Raw genomic sequence first — 21,932 nt, 5'->3', positions numbered from 1 at the left:
AGTGTAACTCATGTGCACAACCTAGGACCTCAGATCGGGTTTACAGTAGGAGCGTAATAAGACCTTGAACCTCGTGCCCTCTGCAGGGGAAGTGCTTTTAAAGTTAAAAAACATGTTAACAATGTACGGCACAGATTCCATCTGGTCTAAAAACACTCTTGGTAATCTATTGTCTGAGAACGTGCGGAAAACGAGAGCTTGACAGTTGAGAGTGCCTCGTTTCCACATTTTGTTCACTTTTCCTTAAACACATGATTGGCATGATAAGATTTTGGCAACACTTCTCTTTTATGTGTATGAAGTTCAAAAAATGTGTTTTTGAGTGTAAGGAAAAGTCTTACACAAATAACCCACTAGATGGCGCTGCTGACAGCTTTGGGACAACAATGGGATATTCCAAAAGAAAAAGTCAACCCTGTGCAGTAACTTGTCCGTACTTTATCAAAACCTTTTGTCAATTGAAGGGACTGTTTCTGATGTCAAAATTATTAAAAAGTGAATTGCCAAACACATTATTTAAGGTTTATTAAAACAATATATGTGTTGGAAATAATCAAATATCCAGTTTATACATACATCTCTCCTAGTAATGTCACATCTGTAGATAGATCCCTATTTAAAAACCACAAGGTGTGTGATATTTATCAATCTTGGATGTTTTGGTGTGACTTGGCTGTAGATGCATGCATTGTCTTGAATATAACAGAACTACATGGCACTTGGCTTGTGGTGCTCAAAAGGGAACAACTGCATATAATATTTTTTTTAAAGTATTGTCTTTCACACAGCAACTCAAACCAAAGTAATCTAGATTGAAAAAAAACGTAACGCGTGAAAAGAAAAAAATATAGTTTTGATATTTCTTTAATTTAGGATAAAGACTTTATTTGTGTGTATATTTGCAGGACATCATGAGTGTTTGTAGTCTACAGCTCCTCATTACTCTAAAAAACCATGAAGAGTATAATGTGGTGTAATTCATAATTTCTTTAGGAAATTATTCAAACTCAACTTCCCTTTGTAAAAAAACCATTGTGCATTTATTTAACACGGCTTCTATTTGCCACCAGAGCATTTGAACGCACCTTCAAGTTTTATGAGCAGGATGACGGAGCCTGTGTGTGGTCCTTGAAGGCAGCATCACACTCACTGACAGTTGAGAGTAGAGACCAGTCGGTGCAGGATGGTGTGACTTCAGTAAAGACTTTGAACCAAACATTTATCCAACTTTTAAATTGCAAACCTCTTGTCTGGTGTGTGTGGACGCAAAACCACATTTACCTGTTGATTCCCCCCCACCCCCATTATTTATTTTTGTATGCGAGTGTCTGTGACAGTGAGTTTGACGCAGGCATGGCTGAGGTACCGCAGCCGGTCGAAATAGACCCGGAATTCGAGCCTCTCTCTCGGCCGCGGTCCTGCACCTGGCCGCTGCCCCGCCCGGAGCTCAGCGACCCGGCCGGCTCCAACACCTCCTCCCCGGCCCCCTCAGTGCAGCAGGAGCCCGGAGGAAATACCGACTTCATCAGCAGCCTCGGCTTGTTAGAGGAGGACTATGAAGAGTATGCGGAGCAGAGTGACTTTCAGTGTCGAGACGGGAATTGTGTCCCTCCACAGCAGCAGCACCACCTCCATCCCCTCCAGCAGCAGCCGCTCCCCGCTCAGCAGGTCCCCTCTCCGGGCGTCGCTCCTCCGGGCAGCAGCACCTCCGGACCGAGGAAAAGCAGCTCGTCCCGCCGCAACGCCTGGGGGAACATGTCGTACGCCGACCTGATCACCAAGGCCATAGACAGCTCACCTGAGAAGAGGCTGACTCTGTCTCAGATTTACGACTGGATGGTGAAGAACGTGCCTTACTTCAAGGATAAGGGAGACAGCAACAGCTCCGCAGGCTGGAAGGTGAGTGAGTGAGTGTTTAAGGTGAAGAAGCTGAGGTGCGTTCATGGTTGAGATGTAACCATTTAACGCCAAACCAGAAGTATAAACATAACATTAACACACGTGTCATTCAATGCTGTAACTTAGCAGCACACCTGCACAATACTTTCCAAAATACTTAAGTTGCTGAACACCTTGGTAAACTTTCTGATGCAGTTTTTCAAAAATGATTTTACTTTCTTTAAATACATGCTATTTAAAATTAAATAGCATATGAGATTAGTTTATTCTGCAGTAACTTAACTCTAGCTAACACTCAACAGAAGTTGGCTAAAATAAGATTGACTTTATTGATCCCAATTTGGGAATGTTTTCGTCACAGCAGCAGTACTGTAAACAAGGCATTGAGCATAATATGAAGATGAGAAAGGGTATACATAAACAAACAAACACTAGATATAAACAAATCAAAATAAAACAAAAAAGTAAAATTCATAATGACAGTGAAACATAGAAATCTGTAGACTATCTGTCGAATACATACATGCATTAACATTACGTGTGCAAAACATTGCATTTTAAATCAAATATGAATGTACAATGCTCAGTGTGAAGACAATACAGATAAATGATGGTTGTTAAAGGGGAACGTGTTGGAGCAGTTAGAAACAGGTTTCTATAATATTCTGTTCAATATTCTCCATTATAGGGAATTTAAGAAAGCATTCTGAAATGTCGCAGTAAATAACAAAAATGAATGATGGCTGAAGTCCATGTGTTTTGTACCTGTTTTTTCCTACTCCCAGTCAGTGTTGTCACAGCAACTGTTTCCCAAAGCAGCAAAATACCTCGTGTGACCTCACTCAGTCTGTCATGATGATGAACCAGACAGAGCACTTTTATAACTTTGCATGTGGATTTTATGCTCTGTACTTTTATTTCAAGCCAATACTTGTTTGCCATTCAGTGCTTTAGGTGATCATTCATTGGAAATATCTTGGCTTACTCATATTTTTATTAACACAGGTTTCAAAAACCGTCAATAGTGTATAATAATAATCATATTTATTCTTTCTTAGTGTCAATAAACTACTGTCTAGTGTATTACATTTCTATACTTCGGGGTATATTGTTTATACCCATTTCTACTGCCAAACTGTATATCCTCAGTACTCCGAGCCATGAATCTAATTGAATCTAAAACGAATGAATACATGAAAAACAATACTTGCTTCTTTATCTATCATTTAAAAGCTGCTCAGTGATTGCTCTTGAGTTTGGCTTCTAAACTTTGGCTTGTTAGTAACTTTGAAGTGTTGAAGTGGTTTCCTCTGTCAGCTATAGCACACGCCTCTCTGCTGTGTCAGTGAGGACACATAACGCTCTGAAGCAGCCAGTCGATCTTGCTGTAAACATCCCAAACATCCAGAATAGTTCTCTCTGTGCGGGAACAATCTATCCATTACAAGCACAACACATACTGACCCATGGTCTATGCAGCATTTCCACAGTCATGGAACATTTGGTACAGTCCTGGAATTTTACAAAGCTGTGCTTTCTGGCCCTGGAAATATCTAGCAGGGAAAAGCAGGAGCCTAATGCCTGTGCAAACATGCTAATCTGGGTCTTAGTAACGTCTCGCCGGGGTAAGGAAGTTACTCAGCCATGATGGATAGAAAGTGTGGACAGAAAAAGTGAAGTAAACGTTAATGAAACAAGCACACTCTAAAATAATTTCTGATTTCAGATGTGTAGCCCTTCCTGTAACCCTTGCGTTCTCACGAGACGTAATTTTGAAGTTATGTCAGGAAATGCCTTTGTGAACCTCCGTCAATTATAGTTTCAATTGTTCAAAAGCCCTTTGTGAGAACTCGATCACAGCTTCTGACTTATGGCTCTGGTTAGCCTCCTTTTCTTCATCTCTCTGCGGTTCATTATTGGCTACATGTACCGTCGGTGCAGTTGCTGGTGGGAGTGCATGGGGTTTTGGCCAGGGGAGCAGCATGGAGTCAACTGTGTCGGTGCTCTCCCCCTGACAATAACAGGAGGCGACACAAACAGCTCAATCAGTGTTGGGGAGTGTGTCGGAGGGGAAGGGGCTTAGGAGAAGGGAATGCTGGGAACAACGTCAAACATCCTCCATTCCTGAGCTGTGCGCTCATATCTTTGTGTCCCTGTCTTCTAGAGTTTCCTCAGCGGATGCTGCAGCCTGGAGAAAGGGATTGCTGCTCTTTATCCTGTCACTTCCTCCTCTGCCCTCTCTCAAGCTTTCTGTTGGAGGTGTTTGTTGGAATTGAGCACTGAGAGTTACACTTTTCAAAGGGCCAACTGCACCTTTATGCACCAAGATATTTAAATATGCGAATATATATCGACACAACTAACTTCAGCTAACTTCAGCTTCAGCAATCAATGAAATCTAACCAGACATTCAAACTACCTCAGCAGGCATCTTTCTCTAATCCTCCGCTGTACTCCACTCTACTGCTACTTAAGTGTGGACACAAATTGGATGTCTGAAATAGAAATCATCTTGTTAATACTTTAGCATTTAACTCCACATAACAGTCTTTTTCGCTGTAGCCACTCTTTGCATCGTGTGCCATTCAATAAAGCAGCAAATCCCTCTTTGACAATAGCACAAAGCTGTTTATCTTTATATTAAATCAACCTCTGCGTTCCTGAATGTTGGCATGCTTCGTTGGGCTTCGGAACCACCGGCTGATAGTTATTTTTACACTTTCCTGTTCAGAAAACACGACAGTCCCCCCCCCCACAATGAACTATGATGCATTTCCTGCAGAGTGGATGGAAAACAGTGCCATGTGTTAACATCCCCGCCCTGCAAGACACGAGGGTCAGGGCTGGAAAAAGAGGAGGGCCCGACAGGAGAGGCCAGACATCGATAAATGGTGTTTGTGTCTAATTCTATGTAAAGTCATTTTATTCCATTCCCCGCCATATGCTAAAAGAAATCATCGACCTGGTTGTTATGATCTTTTGTATCATCATGTGTTGACTTTACTATCCGCATACATGATTGTAATGAAGGATAGAGATAAGCCAGAGACCTCATGGTGGGTGGAGGGCGTTGAGTTTGAACCTCAGTGATTATACAGCTCCACCTAAATAACTGAAGGTGGGTGGAGGGCAGGGCGAGGGCAACGCTGCTGCAGCTATACTGTAGCTTCCTGTCGCCCTCATGTCATGGAAATAATGTTTTGTTTCCCTCCAAAACTGTTGCGGTGATAATGACGCCTCTACCACAAGAGAGGGCCCCTGCCAACTGGGAGGACTGGTTCCCATGGGGTGTTGGTGGGTCTAAGAGTGGCAGTGTGCAACATGCAAGGGTACTTTACCATCTTACTGGTAATGCCACTGTTTTTCTCAGCGAACTGTGACCTTAAACAACGATACTTTTCAAAGGTCATGAAGCGCGTAAAGGCCGTATCGTGCTGAAGCAGAGTCCTAAAATCCGGATATCAGTTCGCATTTTTGCAGTTCTGGGTTCCTTGATTTAAAGATATTGATGTTTTTTTGTTAGTATTGTTAAATGACTGAACCAAGCTTAAGATACTTTAACATTTGGCTCTACAACATCAAGTACGTCAGTAAATACCCAACTTGTACGTTTTTTTGTGTCTTAACAAAAGACGTCTGCTTACAAGTGTCCCTATTCTGTTCATTTTCAGGATCATATTTGTATTTTGTGACTCAACTGGGACATGTCTCCATGCTTTAATGTTCAAAAAGCTCTTTCTTTTTCTCATACTGCCTGTGTTACAGCACCTCTTTTCACCCTCTGTCTGAAACCAGAGCCCAGTCTGCTCTGATTAGTTAGCTAGCCGGCTCTGTTGTGATTGGTCAACCGCTTAGGCTAAAGGGCGGGACATCTCTATCACGTACAATGTTGCCAATAGAAGCACGAGTGGTACATAGTGATATCACTATGTTGCAGAAGTAAACAAAGGAGTCCAAAGGAGGCGTTTTTGGCAGGGGGAGAATGTGTGTGAGAGAAACTCCCTCTGGAGGGAGCTTTTTCCTTTAGCCATTGCAAACCATTTACATGCACAACAAACCCCAAAAAGCATAATAGGGCCTCTTTAATGAGACTGCAGATGTTGTTGTGGACATTAAACGCCATCAGGCCAAACACTCTGCCTTAGCTTAATGGTGTTGACATGTGGCTGAAGTGTAGTTTGTTTGTAGCCGGGGTTTTTTGGCCTGGTGATTGCACAAACCCTTTCCAAATCATAAACATTGTGTAAACGTGGTTTATCTTGCTCAACAAAATATGTAAGTATCATAAACTTCTGTTTGAAATCAAGTTTATTTTCTGCAATAACCCGAAATCCAGTAGAAATATCCCGTTGACCTTTTGACCAGGGAGCCAGAGTGATTTCAAAAATACTTAATCTCTGAAACTCTCCATTGGATTGTAGTCCATTTAGGTATTTCCATGTGTGTATGCAACAGCACTTTACAGACAATTACAATATTAACAAAGCACTTATATACTAATAAAGGACTGGCTTATCTAAAGCCAGTTGAGTAGCACTTGAAACGATTGGCTCTTTGAAACCTGATGTTCTTATATGATTCTGTTTTCTTCAAGGTTGTGTCTTCCTGGTCGAATGTACTTATTGTAAGTCGCTTTGGATAAAAGCGTCAGCTAAATGTAATGTACACAGTTCTGTGACCACCTGCAGTTGTTTGTACTCACTGTCAAGTGGTTTTATAATAAGTACATTATTCAACGCAGATGTCCAAAGGGCCCAGACACTACAAATCTGGCGCCTGATGTCTGCGTACGACCAGAACAAGTCCACAGACGACACTAACACTATTTATTCAAGATATGCTGAGCTGCTAAGTGAAAGAAAGTCACTCCATTGGAACAAAAATCTCCCAGTTCAAATGACAGAGCTCTGATGGAAGTTAGATATAATTGACCTATACTCTGACTTTCATCCAAATTAAGTTTTGTGACTATTGATGGCCAATGAAAAGTAACTAAAACCTAAATAAAGGATATACATTATTAATAAATCAGACCAGAAAGGGACGTTTATTCAGATAACCACAGGTATAACATTCAAACATTCAAAACCCACCTGTTCAAACTGGCATTTTCTCTATAATCTGTACCCTGTGTCCTTTTGTAGTCAATTTCCTGTTGTTTGTCTTGTCTTACCCCGGCTGATACTTCACTAAATACACTGTTTTAATTTGTAGGTAAAATTGTAAATGTAAATCTGTAACCCTGTAAGGTGTCCTTGGGTGTTATGAAAGGCGCCCCCCAAAATAAATGTATTATTATAATTATAATTATAATGTGGTGAGGCTCTCGGGATAGCACTGTTGTGCTATCGGCTTAATCCTGACAGACATTTTGATTCAACCACTGCACGGTTTGCCACACAATTTTACAAAATGAATGTTGCCCTGTGGATGAGTGACTTTGTTGATCCCATGCCTTTTTTCACGAGTCACTGTGAGATCTGTTTTCTGTGGTTATAAGTTTAAAGACTCGCCAACCATTGGATTGCCATGCATTTTGGGACACACCTTTTGTTTGCCGTCGGTGTGAATTCTAGGTGATTTCACGTCAAAGTTGTTAGTTTGTCAAACACTGATATAATGACTAAATACTTGCAAAGTTATGACATGCAGTATATTGCGGTGGTGGCGAAGTGGATAGGGACTTGGCAACTGGAAGGTCACCAGTTCAAGTGCTACCGAGGTGTCCCTGAGCAAGGCACCGTTCCCTACACACTGCTCCCCGGGCGCCGTTCATAATGGCAGCCCACTGCTCCTAACACTAGGAAAACAAATATATTGTTAAGTTTCCTAATGCTGTAGCAAATGATATTGGTAATAGTTAACATTATACTATACAACTTTGTCATCAATGGCAACAGTATAAGAAAAGCGTCACAGAGCTGCTAACATTTATAAACAAAATAACTTCTATTGTTTAATTACAATTGTTTGCTTCTTTATGAGCAACTTTTAAACAAATCAAGGGTTCTACTGAGGGTTTGTGAACTCGGTTTGAGGACACGGACTTGAAAAGAGGCCACTAAAAGAGGCAAGAAAAAGTCTGCTATTTGTCTTGGGATCACAAGGTTAAAAAAGGGAGGCCGACCCTTAACTTAAGAGGCCCACTGAAAGCTTCAAGTAACCCCATGAAGAAAAGGAGGCTTGGGGCAGGGGCTTTTCAATGAGGAGCGCATATAGCTTCTGGGAGGGAGGGGAGCCGTCAGCTGACTGGCTTTCTGTGGGCCGATGCCTGTGTACAGTCTGCTGTCTACACATGTGTGAGTCTGTGGAATCTACGGCATGTGGCTTTCTGCATTGTCCTCCAGTCCCACACAATAATACCCCCCCCCCCCCCCCCTATATTCTGTTCACAAAAAGAACCTGGCCTCAAATACATTATGCAAAAATATAATGGACATGGGTGCAGAGGCAAGTGGAGAAATATTGTGTGAAGACAAAGGAAAGGAATCGGAAGTAATTTAGATTATTGTCCAAGCCTGTACAAAAACAGTTGGCCTTTTTAACCTTTAAAGTGTGCAAAGAATCTCAGGATTAGGCTGTAGAAGCTTATAGATCAAGTTTGTAATCGGCTTAGTTTTTGTTAATATTAAGTTTTCTTGATCAGTTGCACATCAAGTGAGGATGTTTTAAAGTGTTCATCATGCTCATTTCCCTCCTGGTTGTATATTCAAGCCTGAGCTCCCAACACAAAGCTCCCCATTCCTTTTCATAGCCCCACTTTGAAGCCATCGCAGAAGTAGGTCACTCGGTTTGATGCTCAGTGTTAATGAAGTAACCTGTATTGTGCCGGGAGCCACAACGAGGCGACGTGGTCTGCCCACTGAGCTCAAGGGCTCTTCTTCTACAGCGCTCGCCTTTTTTTGTTACCGCCCTGTAACACTAAACTCAGGGCCCACACTCATTTTCATCTTCCTGGGTCAGAGGAGAAAGGGGGAGGGGTGCACAGGAAGACACTGTCAGGAAGTGGCTTGTCCTTTTACTGTAATCTCTGCACGTTCTGTGCGCTCTAATTCTCTTATTCACCCTGCATATCGTTCTGCTCTGTGGTGATATAGTAAAGTGACAACAGATATGATTTACTGTCAGACATCTTCAATGGTATTTTTGCACTCAGCAAGAGTCTTCATAAAGTGCAAGATAAAGAAGCAGTGTGAACACTTGTCTCACAAGATCAAAAATACATTTGCTATTTAAAAATAAGATGGTTTCCCCTTTTTTTCATTTAGCAGCTGAATACATTGCTGTCTTTGTGTCTTGCATTTTAATTAGACAGGAATAAAAAATATGGCTGCAGTATTATCTTTTAGCAGAATATTTTTTGCAATTATTAGACATTCAATTTAAAATAAGTAAGTATGTCAAGAGATGTAATGTGTCCCAATAAGACACACTAACAACAAGCTTTATCCTTATTTTATACATGATCTTTTTTTGTTGCATTAAACCACAGAAGTAATAGAAAGCCAATATTTGTAATAACATTCTGAACAACACAATGTCTTAAGGCACTGGCCAACAAACTGGTCAAGAATAATAGCCTGCCTAAGAGATTAGCACGCTTCCTTATTTGACTCTTAATGTGATTTTTGGACTAATATTCCAACTAGCAAGCCATGAAGCTTGATTAGAAAATATAAACATTATGCAACATTAGCTTAAAGCAAGATGGATACAATCTGGGAGGGTACTGATTCAAGTGAGACTTTACAGAAGACATTATATATTCTTACTTTTACAAAACTGCCACAACCTCACGTGGTTTAGTATTACCAATGGCTAATGGTTGCTAAAATGAGCTAATATTAGCTAACTTTAAGTAACTGATATTACTGAATACGTTTGCTTATTTCTGAACATTTCAATTAACTTGGTGTTTTCTATTATGGGATAAAATCAAAGAAAATTCTCTGGTGACATGCTGAAACTTAGCGTAGCAGTAGCATAAATATAGAAAACGTTAGCAAAATGCTACAATAGCTACACAGCCATAGGCTACCTAGAGTCTGCTAACAATATGCTACTGGTAATACGAGACCGTGGATCGTTTTGGCAGCAGCTTAACCTCTGAGTTTTACATGGTTGTATTGCTAAACTTATAGGCCAAGACATGTCTGCAAATTTAAAGTGACTCTCTTTTTCCCTCCATTATTTTCGTCACTCGCTACGTATCACGCCTCATTGATTTAAAGCGGAGTTACAGATATGAGTAGCAGATGGTCTCCCCAGTGGTTCTCCTGTGGGGATCCTCTCTCCAGTCTGTGGTTGCGTCTGGATCTATATGTAAAACGTTTGGATCAGTTGCACGTGAGGCCACTTTCACTGTATGGCTGCAGCACCTGTCCCTGCAACGGGACCTTGCTTGTTTACTCACCCTGCGACCGTTACTGCGATCTCATGCTTCACTACACAAGAAACAGCAGCTGTGTTGCTTGTTTTCAAGTCCAGTAGGAGGAGTCGCTTCATGCAGCAGCGGTTTGTCACATACAAATATGAACACAGATGATTTTGTGATCATTGAGTGCATTTGAAGAGTTGTAAGCTGTTGGATAATTCGCTAAAAATCTACCATAGAGCAGTTCGACTTGGACAGCAGAGAGACAAATGCTTTCTGCTGAAGATTTACATTGTTCAACATGTTCCATTTCTGAGGGCAAACTGTAAATAGATTTAGTCAGAAGCAATAAGACCTTTCCCATGTCAGGCATCCTTACACCCACTGACCTAGAAACAGAGCGATGTTAAAACTCTCATTCTTCAGTGTAGAGCCAGTTTGCGTCCGTTTAAGTCTTTCACAGAGACATATAAGCTAATGGATGAATTCTTAGCATATTACAATTATTAAAGGCAATATCAAGAATGGAAATAGATGTTCGGTAGCTACAAAGCTTACATTTTAAGCACATAAAAGTAAATGAACATGACTCTACCCAGTACCCGCGAACACAAAGCAAAACAGCATCATATTAAAATATTTTCTAATGACATATTTGTATCTATTGCATCCTATTTCTTCTACAAGCTTGTGTTTGATCACTGCTCAACGTGCTTAATAGATCCTTTACTTCACTTGCAGTCTGTAATCTGTGCCTGGGAACTCCCCTAGTAGCCGTGAAAGGTCAATGAGGAGCACACAGACTTCTTAATGCCCCACATTCATATGCAGCTACAGGTGCACATATTTAACTTCAAAGCCGGTTAAAACATGAGGACCGTGACAATATGTTTTATATAAAAGTTTAGCAGCATATAGGCCACCTTGGGTCAGGCTTTCAGGGGCATGATGTGTGAATGGGGCACCTCCTGAATTAGTGAGGCAGGGGATGTCTTTTGTTCTCTTTGGGCGGAGGTGAGGTCTGTCTCAGACGAGGATTATCCCTGGCAGAGTAGAGAAATTCCTCTTCCCAGGGCCCAGTCATGCAGCCCATGATCCATTGTAGGCAGTCAGCATTTGCATATCACTAGATCTCAGCTGTCTGCGAGCGAGACATGTCGTCTTGGTTTTAGTGAAGTTAGTTCACAGACTGAAGCTGTGCAACACATCGCTCAGATCTCTCGTCCTCGACTCATTTCCTGTCTTCTGGTTACAGATTGAGATCAAGTTAAAGGGAGAGAAGGTCATGATAAAATCATGTCAAATCACAACTATGTTAAAGGAACAGTTTGACATTTCAGAAAATATTTGCTCTCTTATTGTTTTGCACAAAGACAGAAAATGAGAAGACAATCATCTTGCACTTCAAATAATGCACAGAGTGGATTTATTTAATCTTTCATTTTGTGGAGTAACAATTCTATTTATTGAAACACAGACAGGTCACCTTTTTTATCGTCTTTAGTAAAAAACAATCAGACAAAATTAAAGATTTCCCTTTTTAAACTAATCACGAATAGTAAGCCCCCGGCCGCATAAATGATGGTTCACAAAATAAACTAACATTGAGGGAATCTATTCTTAATACATACATAATCATACATCACTTTACTTCTGTATGTTTAAAACACAGTATTTTTTACATGTCTACCCTAATAGACAGCTTATATGAGGATATTCACAGTTATTCTGCAAATAGAAATGACCAAATTCAACCAATTGGGAGTTCTTTTCATCTGTCCTATCCTTAACCTGAGCCAGATTTGTATTGCATTGTGAGGACATGGAGTGAGCGTTAACTCCCCTTCACGTCTCTTCAGCATACAGGATGTCCTCCGACACAGGAAGCTTTATTTAAAAGCCAGTGGAAGAGAAGGGAGGAGACCGGGTGGGGGGGTTTGTTGTGGTGAGTCAGAAAGTACAGCCGGCAGCATGTCTGTGAATCTTCTCCTCTCTCTGCTCCTACTCCATTACATTACATTTCACTTGTTAGACGCTTTTATCCAAAGCGACTTACATACATTCAGTACTGTGGGCAATCCCCACAGGAGCCATTTGGGGTGAAGTGTCTTTCCCAGGGACACAACGACATGCTGACTGCAGTGGGACTCGAACTTACTACCCCCTGATTCGAAGTTCAGCGCACTATCCACTGAGCTCCATTCAACCTGTTTGCATGTCTTTGTGAGCGCAGGCTGAGTAGCTCGTGTTCAGCACACAGTGAAGAGTGAACCCATTGACCTCAGCTCTGCCGGCAAAAACATCTCGCTCTGACGTCCCTCCCCATCCTCGCCTCGAACTCTGTAACCTCCCCCCCGTCTTCTTTTCCAGTAAAACATTTCTCATTCATGCACAGCTCGCTGCCTCCACAAAGCCACTGTGGATGTATAGTTTGAGCTGAAGCTTGCCGTGGTTCAGTGCCTTTGTATGGGGACAGTCATCCAAAACAATGCGCACAATATCCTTAGTATGTTCTATTCCTACAATTATTTGAAGTGTCATTCAGGTTCTAGATAGATAGATAGATGGATGGATAGATAGATATATAGATGGATAGATGGATAGATGGATAGATAGATGGATGGATAGATAGATAGATGGATGGATGGATAGATAGATATATAGATGGATAGATAGATAGATGGATGGATGGATGGATAGATAGATATATAGATGGATAGATGGATGGATGGATAGATGGATAGATAGATAGATGGATGGATAGATAGATATATAGATGGGAGCCATATATGCCATATATAGATGGGATAGATAGATAGATGGATAGATAGATGGATAGATAGATAGATATATAGATGGATAGATGGATGGATGGATGGATAGATAGATAGATGGATAGATGGATGGATAGATGGATAGATGAAAAATATATATACATGTGGAAATACAAATTTTCAGTAACAAATATAATGCAGGATATTATTGTGCAAGAATGGATTATTCAATATTAAATAGAATCTGAATGTAAAATGTCCAGTGGAATTTTAAGTCCAGTTATTAAGAGAAGCTATGGAGCAGACATAGTTATAACTTTGAACAAAATGATTACAAATGTATTTATCTCTCAATCTTCGGATATGCACTGAATGCTCCCAACCCACGACCAACATTTAATATCCATCGAGAGCAGTCTATAGTGCGTCTGTGTCCTGTGTGACCATGTCTGTGTTCCTCAATCGTCGCTGTTTTTCTTCCTGAGAGTTACCGCAGGAGGCGCCTCTGCATTCTTTTTAGAGTTCATAACATAGCATTAGAGAGAGGATTGAGTGAGGCTTTAGGTGTATACATGTTAGCATAAGGACAAATGTGACCACACTTAAAAAAAAAAAAAGGGGGCAAGTTGGGTAAACCCCAAAGCAATGCAGTCTCATTTTCTGAAGAATCTGCTCTTTCATAAAAAAAAACTGCTGCTGGTGGAAGGGTGGGAAAAGCATGCGCTGATCAAACATTGTGTAAATCACAGGAAACATGATTATGGCTTACGGTGAGGAGGGAGAAGGATGACCACACTAATAACCTCTAATGTAGGACTTGTTTAAGCAAGCACTGGCTCTTCTGACTTGGTCCGTATATTTATATAGTGTACAATTAATGACATGACATATCCCTTTCTTGCTTCCTCAAGCCAAAGTAACTTATAAATGTTGCTGGAGAGTGTGGAGTGGAAAAGGCTCAGTCGACAGAATATTGTTGACGGAGGATATGGACATATGCATACTTCCTGTTCATCTGCTGGCTTTGACGTCACACTCACCCTCAACAGCTCCTTCTCCACTCGGTATGAGAAATGACAAATAGTTCCTCTGCAGAAATTCACCTTCTCATCTCATTCCCTGTAAGAAGCGCTTAGGGATAACTTGTGCATGCACTTCACCAGAGGGTCAGTGTTGTTTATCACAATACAATAACATTTGGAAAGAAATCCTGTTATTGAGACTCCACATTGTAGCTTCCTCAAAGTCCAAAGAGATCTTGCAACCAGGCTTGGGGAGTAACAGATTACATGTAATGGATTCAATCAGCATACCAAAAATTACTAGCAGGATTACAATGTTACTAAAAAGCTAAAAAAAAGCCTGTTGTATTTGTTTTAAAAGAAGCAGATGTTATTTCTCCTTTGTCAGCTGTGCTGTCCTGTAAACTAATACTTTAAGTGTGAATCTATACACCTACTGCCTGAATATACTTCATGATTTTCACTTTCTTTGGTTCATTTGTTCTTTTTCTAATTCAGCAGGTGAACCTATATGTTCATAAAATAGTGTGTGTGAGCTTAAAGGTGGGGTAGGTAAGTTTCAGAAACCGGCTCGAGATACACTTTTTGTTATATTCCATGGAATGCTCTTAACATCCCGATAGCAATGAATATCTGAAGTGCTTTGACAAAAAATCCATAACAAAATGTCATCTGTAGAAGCCGTAATACTGTAAAAAGTACAACCAATCCGTTTAGCCGGCCCGGCTAAACGGATTGGTTGGCCTACCTGCCTGTCAGCCTTCCATCGGGGCACACACTTATCTCGTGCCCTCATTGGTGATGTGCGCGTTCGTGTGTGTTGGAGGAGGGGCTCTAAGGAAGTAGCAGATTTTCTCCGGTTGTGTATTTTCAAATTCTAGCGATCTTGAGCCGGTTTCTTAAACTTACCTACCCCACCTTTAATTGTGTGTATTAAACTAACATTTTCTGTCAGCTCAGATTTTATTTCTGCTTTTTTTAACTGTAGTATGCGCTCATGTGTTTCATTGTTGGTGTGTAGGCTACTGCCTGAATATACTTCATGAAAGGTTTTCCTTTAAATAAAATCTATGAGCAGAGGACACATTTCTTATCCGAAAATATCTTATTTCTAAGGTGATTTTGTTCTGTTGTCTTGCATAATACACCTATGGGAAAAACATCTTCTTTTCTTTCTCTTGCATTTTATATCTAAAGAATCAGAAATCAACAGAAACTAATGAGGATACATTACCTTCATATTGTGACACTCAGATTAGCTTACTGATTGATTTGTTTAAACATAACTAGTAATTCTATATTTTAAGTCTTCCCGCCTTTCCTCTGTTTACAAATATTCAAATCTTTTCTCCACGCAGAACTCCATCAGACACAACCTGTCGCTGCACAGCCGCTTTGTGCGCATACAGAACGAGGGGACGGGCAAAAGCTCCTGGTGGATGTTGAACCCCGATGGGGGTAAGAGCGGGAAGTCGCCGCGCCGCAGAGCCGCCTCCATGGACAACAACAGTAAGTTTGCCAAGAGCCGAGGAAGGGCCACAAAGAAAAAGGTACAGTCCCCCTTTTTATTAACACTATACTCACTCATACAATCAGTGTGTTCTGTATGTGTGTATTTTTCCCACAGCTCTGCTTAATCTCTGTTAATAGAAGAAGAAAATACAGTCATCTGCTCTCTTAGAAAATTAGCTCTAAGTCACGATTGTCCTGTGGAAAATAATCACAATTCAAGATCGATTTAATCATAAAAAAGTGTTTAAATGGCACTAAAACATACTGAATGTACCTAAAATGACCGTAAAGCAATAATTATATTTATTGCTACAAATATAAGACACGCTTTTTTTTAGGAAATATCATCTTTAGTAAAAAAAAATATTTATTGAAGTAATCCTAAAGAAATATGTCACGCGGCAAAAATGTATCGATCAAGAAAGTAAAAAAATTAAATAGTAATAGTGTTGTTTATTAATGGTAGCCTGGTTCATGTTTTCCTATCTTTAGATGGCTCTACAGGAGGGGGTTGAGGGGGGAGACAGCAGCCCTGGTTCCCAGTACTCCAACTGGCTGGGGAGCCCAAACTCTCACAGCAACGAGGACTTTGAAGCCTGGAGCTCCTTCAGGACGCGCACCAGCTCTGACGCCAGCACCCTGAGCGGCTGCCACTCGCCTTTCCCGCCTGACCCGGACGACCTGGGGGAGTCTGAGGGCCACATGATGTACCCCGGAGCGTCGGGAACCAAGATCACCTCCTCTCTGCCCAGCCTGTCCGAGGTGGCCGGGTCCATACACGGCTCAGAGATGGTCATGGAGGGTCTGCTGGATAACCTGAACCTGCTGCCCCCTAAAACCCCACAGCTAGTGTCTGACTCCACACATTCATCAAATGCTGCCATGCTTCAGAGCGGCCCCTACAGCTCCCCCGGCTTGACCCCGCTCCCACAGAAAGACTACCGTAAATGCATGTACAGCCAGGTCAGGATGAGCAACCTGCCCCCCGCCCCCATGCAGGCGCTCCCACAGACCAAGCCGGGCTTTGGGGCGTATGAGAACCAGTACATCTGCCCTGCTGGCCTCCTCAAAGAGCTGCTGACCTCAGAAGCAGAAGCCAATAGGGAGGTGGGGAGGGGAGGTTGCCAACTGCCCCCTTACAGCTGCCAGAGCCACATGGGGGGTCACAACGGGGCGAAAATGATGAATCCTCCTCAGAGTCACCCTCATGTAAATCCACAAGCTATACATAGACAGGGTCCTCCGAGCTCACACGATTTGAATAGCTGTAACATGATCCCCCTGACTAGTCTAACTAGTCCTTCAGGGGCCCCTCATCGAATGACCAGCCTGAGGACATTCATGCAGCTGCCTCACACACACCCCACACATACTTACTCCGTTTCCACGGGCTACGGCAGCACCAGCGGCTACAGGGCGCTCGGCTCGGTTCACCCTCACCTTCATCACCAGGAGCGGCTGCCCAGCGACCTGGACAACGTGTCCATCGAGAGGCTTGAATGTGACATGGAGACGGTGCTCCATGACACCCTGATGGATGGCGGGGCCCTCGACTTTAACTTTGACCCCTCAGCTGGGTTCCCCCAAAGGGTGAAGACCACCACACACAGCTGGGTGTCAGGGTAGCAGCCATGGTGGGGGACAAAAAGGTGAGACTGACATAAACGCCTGGCAGGAAGTTAATGGTAATGGTGTTACCTTGGTTGCTGATTGGCTAATGGTGACACAAGACAACAAATCGTTATGACATCATAAAGTGGCCAAAATCTGATCAGCTCATTTTCAGACAGGTTTTTATCAGAATCAGAATAGCTTTATTAGTCCCACAGAGGGGAAATTGACATAGTTAGAGCAGAAAAAAGAGCCACAGACAGCTTAATGTTACATATGTTACATGCATTAAAAAGTACTAAGTTATGATATAATAAAAAATGTAAAAAATATAATAACGAAAACCATTTTTACATAATCCTGTAACAGTTCTTAGGATTTAGCAGCCAGGTGGGGGGGGGTTCTACTAGGGGCTGTGCTGGTTCTACTAGGGGCTGTGCTGGTTGTATAGTCTGATGGCTGCAGGAAGGAAGGACTTGCGGTATCTCTCCGTGAGACAGCGGGGGTGCAGCAGCCTGTGTAAATGGATCAGGACAAAGAGAGAGAGAATCTCTTCACACAGAGGGGACACATGTTGGTGTAGAAGAGACATGAAGAAGAGGGGACACATGTTGGTGTAGAAGAGACATGAAGAAGTGGATTTTGCATAATAGGTGACCTTTAAAACAATTTGACTGTTTTTCATCTCTGAACATTTTCTATTCCCCCTCACAGGTTTTCTCAGTTGCTGTTCACCTTCACTCAGAGGCTGGAAACTGTAAACGGACCACCCGCCATCCTTTTCCATCCTAACAAAATGTTATTTTAAAATCTGCCAGCATTAGCAAACTAGCCTTTCATAACTGGAAACACATATGTTTATTTCTGCTGTTTTATTTTTTATATAAATATGTACAATACCATATATTACATATACAGAAGACGGCGTCAAAATGCCGAATAAGAAAAGCCTTAGTCATTTGGTTGGACTTAAAATTTAAATAGAGATTTACCAACTCACTTAAATGCACTTATAAGTTTAGTTTGACCACACACTGTTCTGTTGGTGGTGGTAGAAGTTTTTTATTTGCCAACACCCAGTGAAAGTAGTGTCGGTCCGGCACAGCAGCTTATCTTCAATGAGGTAACATTATCAACGATTATTCCCCCAATGTAACTCATTAAATAGTTGTTGTTTTTTTGTCCAGGGCTTAAAATGTCAAGAGTGATATAAAAACTGCTCCCAGATCTTTAAAAGAGATCGTGATATTATATTCTCGTGGACCATAAACCCTCTAAATATAAATAAATAACAGGAATTGAGACTTTATGTTCACACAAGTGGAAACCTATTGAGCTCATTCAACTCGATGCAAGATAAAACGATATCGCTTGCATATTGATACACATTTACTATATTAAAAAAGCGAATTAAAAGGACCCAGAGGAAAGGTATGGAGAACAGGATGTGTTTAGGGGAATAGACTCTTAAGAACCATAAAGCAGGTAATAAAACCAACTCAACACGTCCCGATCGGCATAGATTCAATGTTTATGAACAGACAACTTCTGCACTCAAATTGAAAACCAGCCATGTCTCCTCGCCTTAAGATGTCCTTAAAGCTTGTCTGTATACGACTGAAATCAATAATCATCCATATAGTGTATTGAGGTATTTATTTTAGTTTTAATTTCAATTATAGCTTTTCTTGTAAAGTAAAATGTGTGCCTACGCTGTTGAAATGTACATACTGCATATGAGACGTGCCTTTTTTCTCTCTTGTTGCATCAAACATATTGAAGAAGGAAATGACGGATACATTATGAGGTGGCTTTCTCATAATCATCTTATCTTCAATCTAAATTGTATTTATACAGCCCAACACCACAAAACACATTTGTCTCAGGGGGCTTTACACATCAACACACATGAATGGCTTTGTAAACTCTAAGTCCATATCAATCTCAATGAATATAGAGACTGTGTCCTCCTAGTTATGTTGGTGCAATAATTAAGAGTATTTTCAGAAAAGCGGGTGTTTGGGACGCCTAAAATGCTCGTATGAATAATGCTTGTTTTTTTAGGGCTAAATGTTGCTTTCAGGAGTAACCTACATGGACCTCTGTGACATTAAGATATTTAAACACACTTTAGTTAATACAAAAAACCTTTCAAAACTTCATTCGGATGAACTGAAAAAAAGGAAATTCTTTAAAAAGGGACATTTTTGAGATTTTCACCCGATTTTAAAATGCATGAAGCAGTGGGAGAAGCAGTAGATTAGGGACATGATGCCTTCACGAGAAACCTACATGAACCTCTGTGACATTAGAGACTTCTACCACAGTTTTAGTTCAGAACAACTTTTTTCAAAACTGTATTTGGATTAACTGGAAATCAATTTTCTAAGTATTTGGGGATTTTCACCTGAAAATGCTTGACGCAGAGAGGCTGATGATGGAAACGAGTGATCACATTTAGTTGACTCATAAATCATGTTTTACCTCCCAGTTTTTATGCACCAAAGCCATCTTACTCTCACTTTTCAAAGAAAGTGTGCCAATGATCTGTGCCTACACTGTCTCACAGACGCTTAAAGGTCACCTATCATGCTATTTTTAGGCAATAGCATAGGTCTCCGATATATAAAAAACATGTCTATGAAGTGTTTTGCTCAAAATACGAAACAGATCACCCATTCTAGCCATGCCTCATATCCCTCTATTTCACTTCCTGTTTCAAAAGTGCTGATTTTATGTATAAAGCTTAACAAATAAATAAAATTGATAACATTTAAAAAAGGAGGGGGCGGAGCTCATGCGGGACCCGGCAGCTACTGTCTAAACTAAATACTGCCGTGATGAAACGCCATATCATGGATTATCAAGGATTATTTCTGAAACAGTTTGGAGCTCAAAGGCTTTCTCTCTTGCCGGTTATACCACAAGGTGAGTTCCTTTACTTCCTGCTTCTTCACACACATGCTCTCCAGTAAAGGTTAGCTCTGAGTGTTAGCGATGCTAATGTAAACACCGACCATATTACGTCCAAAACAGTCGGGCATTGTTTCTGATAGCAGCGTTTCTGATAGGGCCAAGGGCGTAAAGCCAGCCCACATTTCCGATATTACGTCATATCGGACGCAAATCTGAATCAGCTCCGTTGTAGCCCCGTTTTTAGAGATTTGGGTACGGAGGAAAAGAGAGGGTTTTATTTTCTGACGCTGCGTGAGTTCCCTGACGCACCGGGACACATGTTTCTGTATAAAAGACATCACAAAGTGCATTTTCCATCATACGTCCCCTTTAATGCTGTACAAATAATTTCTTTAGCAGTACCTTTTTGTATATGAAGGGTTTAAATGACTTTTTTTGATTGAACTGGAGTATTATACTATATGTATGGTTGTGTTAGAAATGGTTGTTTACATATCTCAGTCCAGATCATATCAATAAATATACAAACACTCATACCTCAAAATATTTTACCTCTGAAGTGTTGAAGGAATTTCTCCTGACATTTTCCTCGGTGAGTAATGGATTGCATTTTTTACTCACATATTTTTGTACATATTTTTTTTTGTATGTATTTGATTAAGGCTGATTGGACCTGTGACGCACCGTTTGCCTTTTTATTTCTAGTATTTTCTTGTGCTTGAGGATTATAGCCATTCGTTTCTAGTAAATGTATTGTGCCATAGACGTGTATTTGTGTGAAAAAAAAACTATTTTGAAAGATTAAATGTAAGAAAAAATAAAGTGGATTCATGTGTTTAGACAAAACTCAAGGAAAATGATTCCCTAAAGAGAATTAATTTATTTCATGGAATAAAACTTCTACTTTTGTAATTATTATTCAAGCTTATCAAAATGAATGTGTGATGGGAGCATTTATATTATGGGTTACATTGCTACCTTGAACAAGAGAGATTTTGTTAGGTGCTTTAGTCAGTTATCTTTTGTTTTTTAAAAGAGTATAATGCATTTTTATAATCTTTGACATTAAAGAAATTATGAAACCTACTCATGTTCGCAATTTCTTTCAGGGAAAGTGGAACACAATTCTGTTTTAGCATGCACAGGTATTTTATAAAAATGCTGTTTTCCATCTATTCAGTGCATCCAATCACCATGTGCACTGACAACAATCTCTGTGTCTTTATCATAGGAGAACATTAAGGATGTTAGCATATATTAGCATATATTAGCACAACAGCAGCTATTGAAACAATCTGTATTTAAGGTATTTTTTAAGTTGAATTTAATCAGTCAACTGCTTTGTTGCCATTACCACATTATATTCAGGGTTTTTAATTAACACCTGGAACATTTTAAGGACACCCGCCATTAAACACATGCAGCCCAGATGCTCTCATCCCGACGCTCAGAGGTCACACAGGTCACTGAGGTCAGTCAACCCTTCGAGTCAAGGGTCTTTGGGGATTTTTCGGATGTGACATAGCACAAATGATACAGCCAAGTCAAATATGAATCATATACAACAAACATCTAGAATATGATCGTCCATTGTTAGTGGTGGTCAATAACTTATTACATTTACCTAAGTACCGTGTAAGGACAATTCTTAGGTACTTTTAACAAATTAATAAGTCTTAAATTGTACATAGCGTACATTTAGCTACTACAAAAAAATCGTTAAAGGTTATTAGATTAGCTCCATGTTCACCAGCTGCATCACACACAATAACACATGAAGAAATATAAACTACTCTGAAAATAGCCTTTTTGCATTATGAATAC

At 40.7% G+C, this 21,932-nt stretch overlaps 1 protein-coding gene across 1 annotated transcript; it reads left to right on the top strand.

Annotated features, from left to right (window-relative positions):
- The first annotated feature begins 1,145 nt into the window (after window positions 1–1,145).
- On the top strand, window positions 1,146–21,194 carry LOC117458900 (forkhead box protein O1-A-like). Its single transcript, XM_034099634.2, has 4 exons — window positions 1,146–1,899; window positions 15,428–15,619; window positions 16,074–17,230; window positions 17,907–21,194. Exons 1-3 carry the CDS (start codon window positions 1,354–1,356, stop codon window positions 17,205–17,207), a joined length of 1,872 nt encoding a protein of 623 aa, XP_033955525.1. The 5' UTR covers window positions 1,146–1,353; the 3' UTR covers window positions 17,208–17,230; window positions 17,907–21,194.
- Window positions 21,195–21,932: the final 738 nt, after the last annotated feature.

Source organism: Pseudochaenichthys georgianus, chromosome 14 (assembly GCF_902827115.2).
Source record: "Pseudochaenichthys georgianus chromosome 14, fPseGeo1.2, whole genome shotgun sequence".
Taxonomy (NCBI): Eukaryota; Metazoa; Chordata; class Actinopteri; order Perciformes; family Channichthyidae; genus Pseudochaenichthys; species Pseudochaenichthys georgianus.
This window is presented reverse-complemented; position numbering and strand designations above follow the sequence as displayed.

Bases quoted from the DNA above. Each gene is read 5' to 3' on its own strand.
- LOC117458900 (XM_034099634.2), top strand. From the start codon at position 1,354: ATGGCTGAGGTACCGCAGCCGGTCGAAATAGACCCGGAATTCGAGCCT. The intron at 1,900-15,427 runs GTGAGTGAGTGA...TTCTCCACGCAG, and splicing joins ACAGCTCCGCAGGCTGGAAG to AACTCCATCAGACACAACCT. The intron at 15,620-16,073 runs GTACAGTCCCCC...TCCTATCTTTAG, and splicing joins GAAGGGCCACAAAGAAAAAG to ATGGCTCTACAGGAGGGGGT.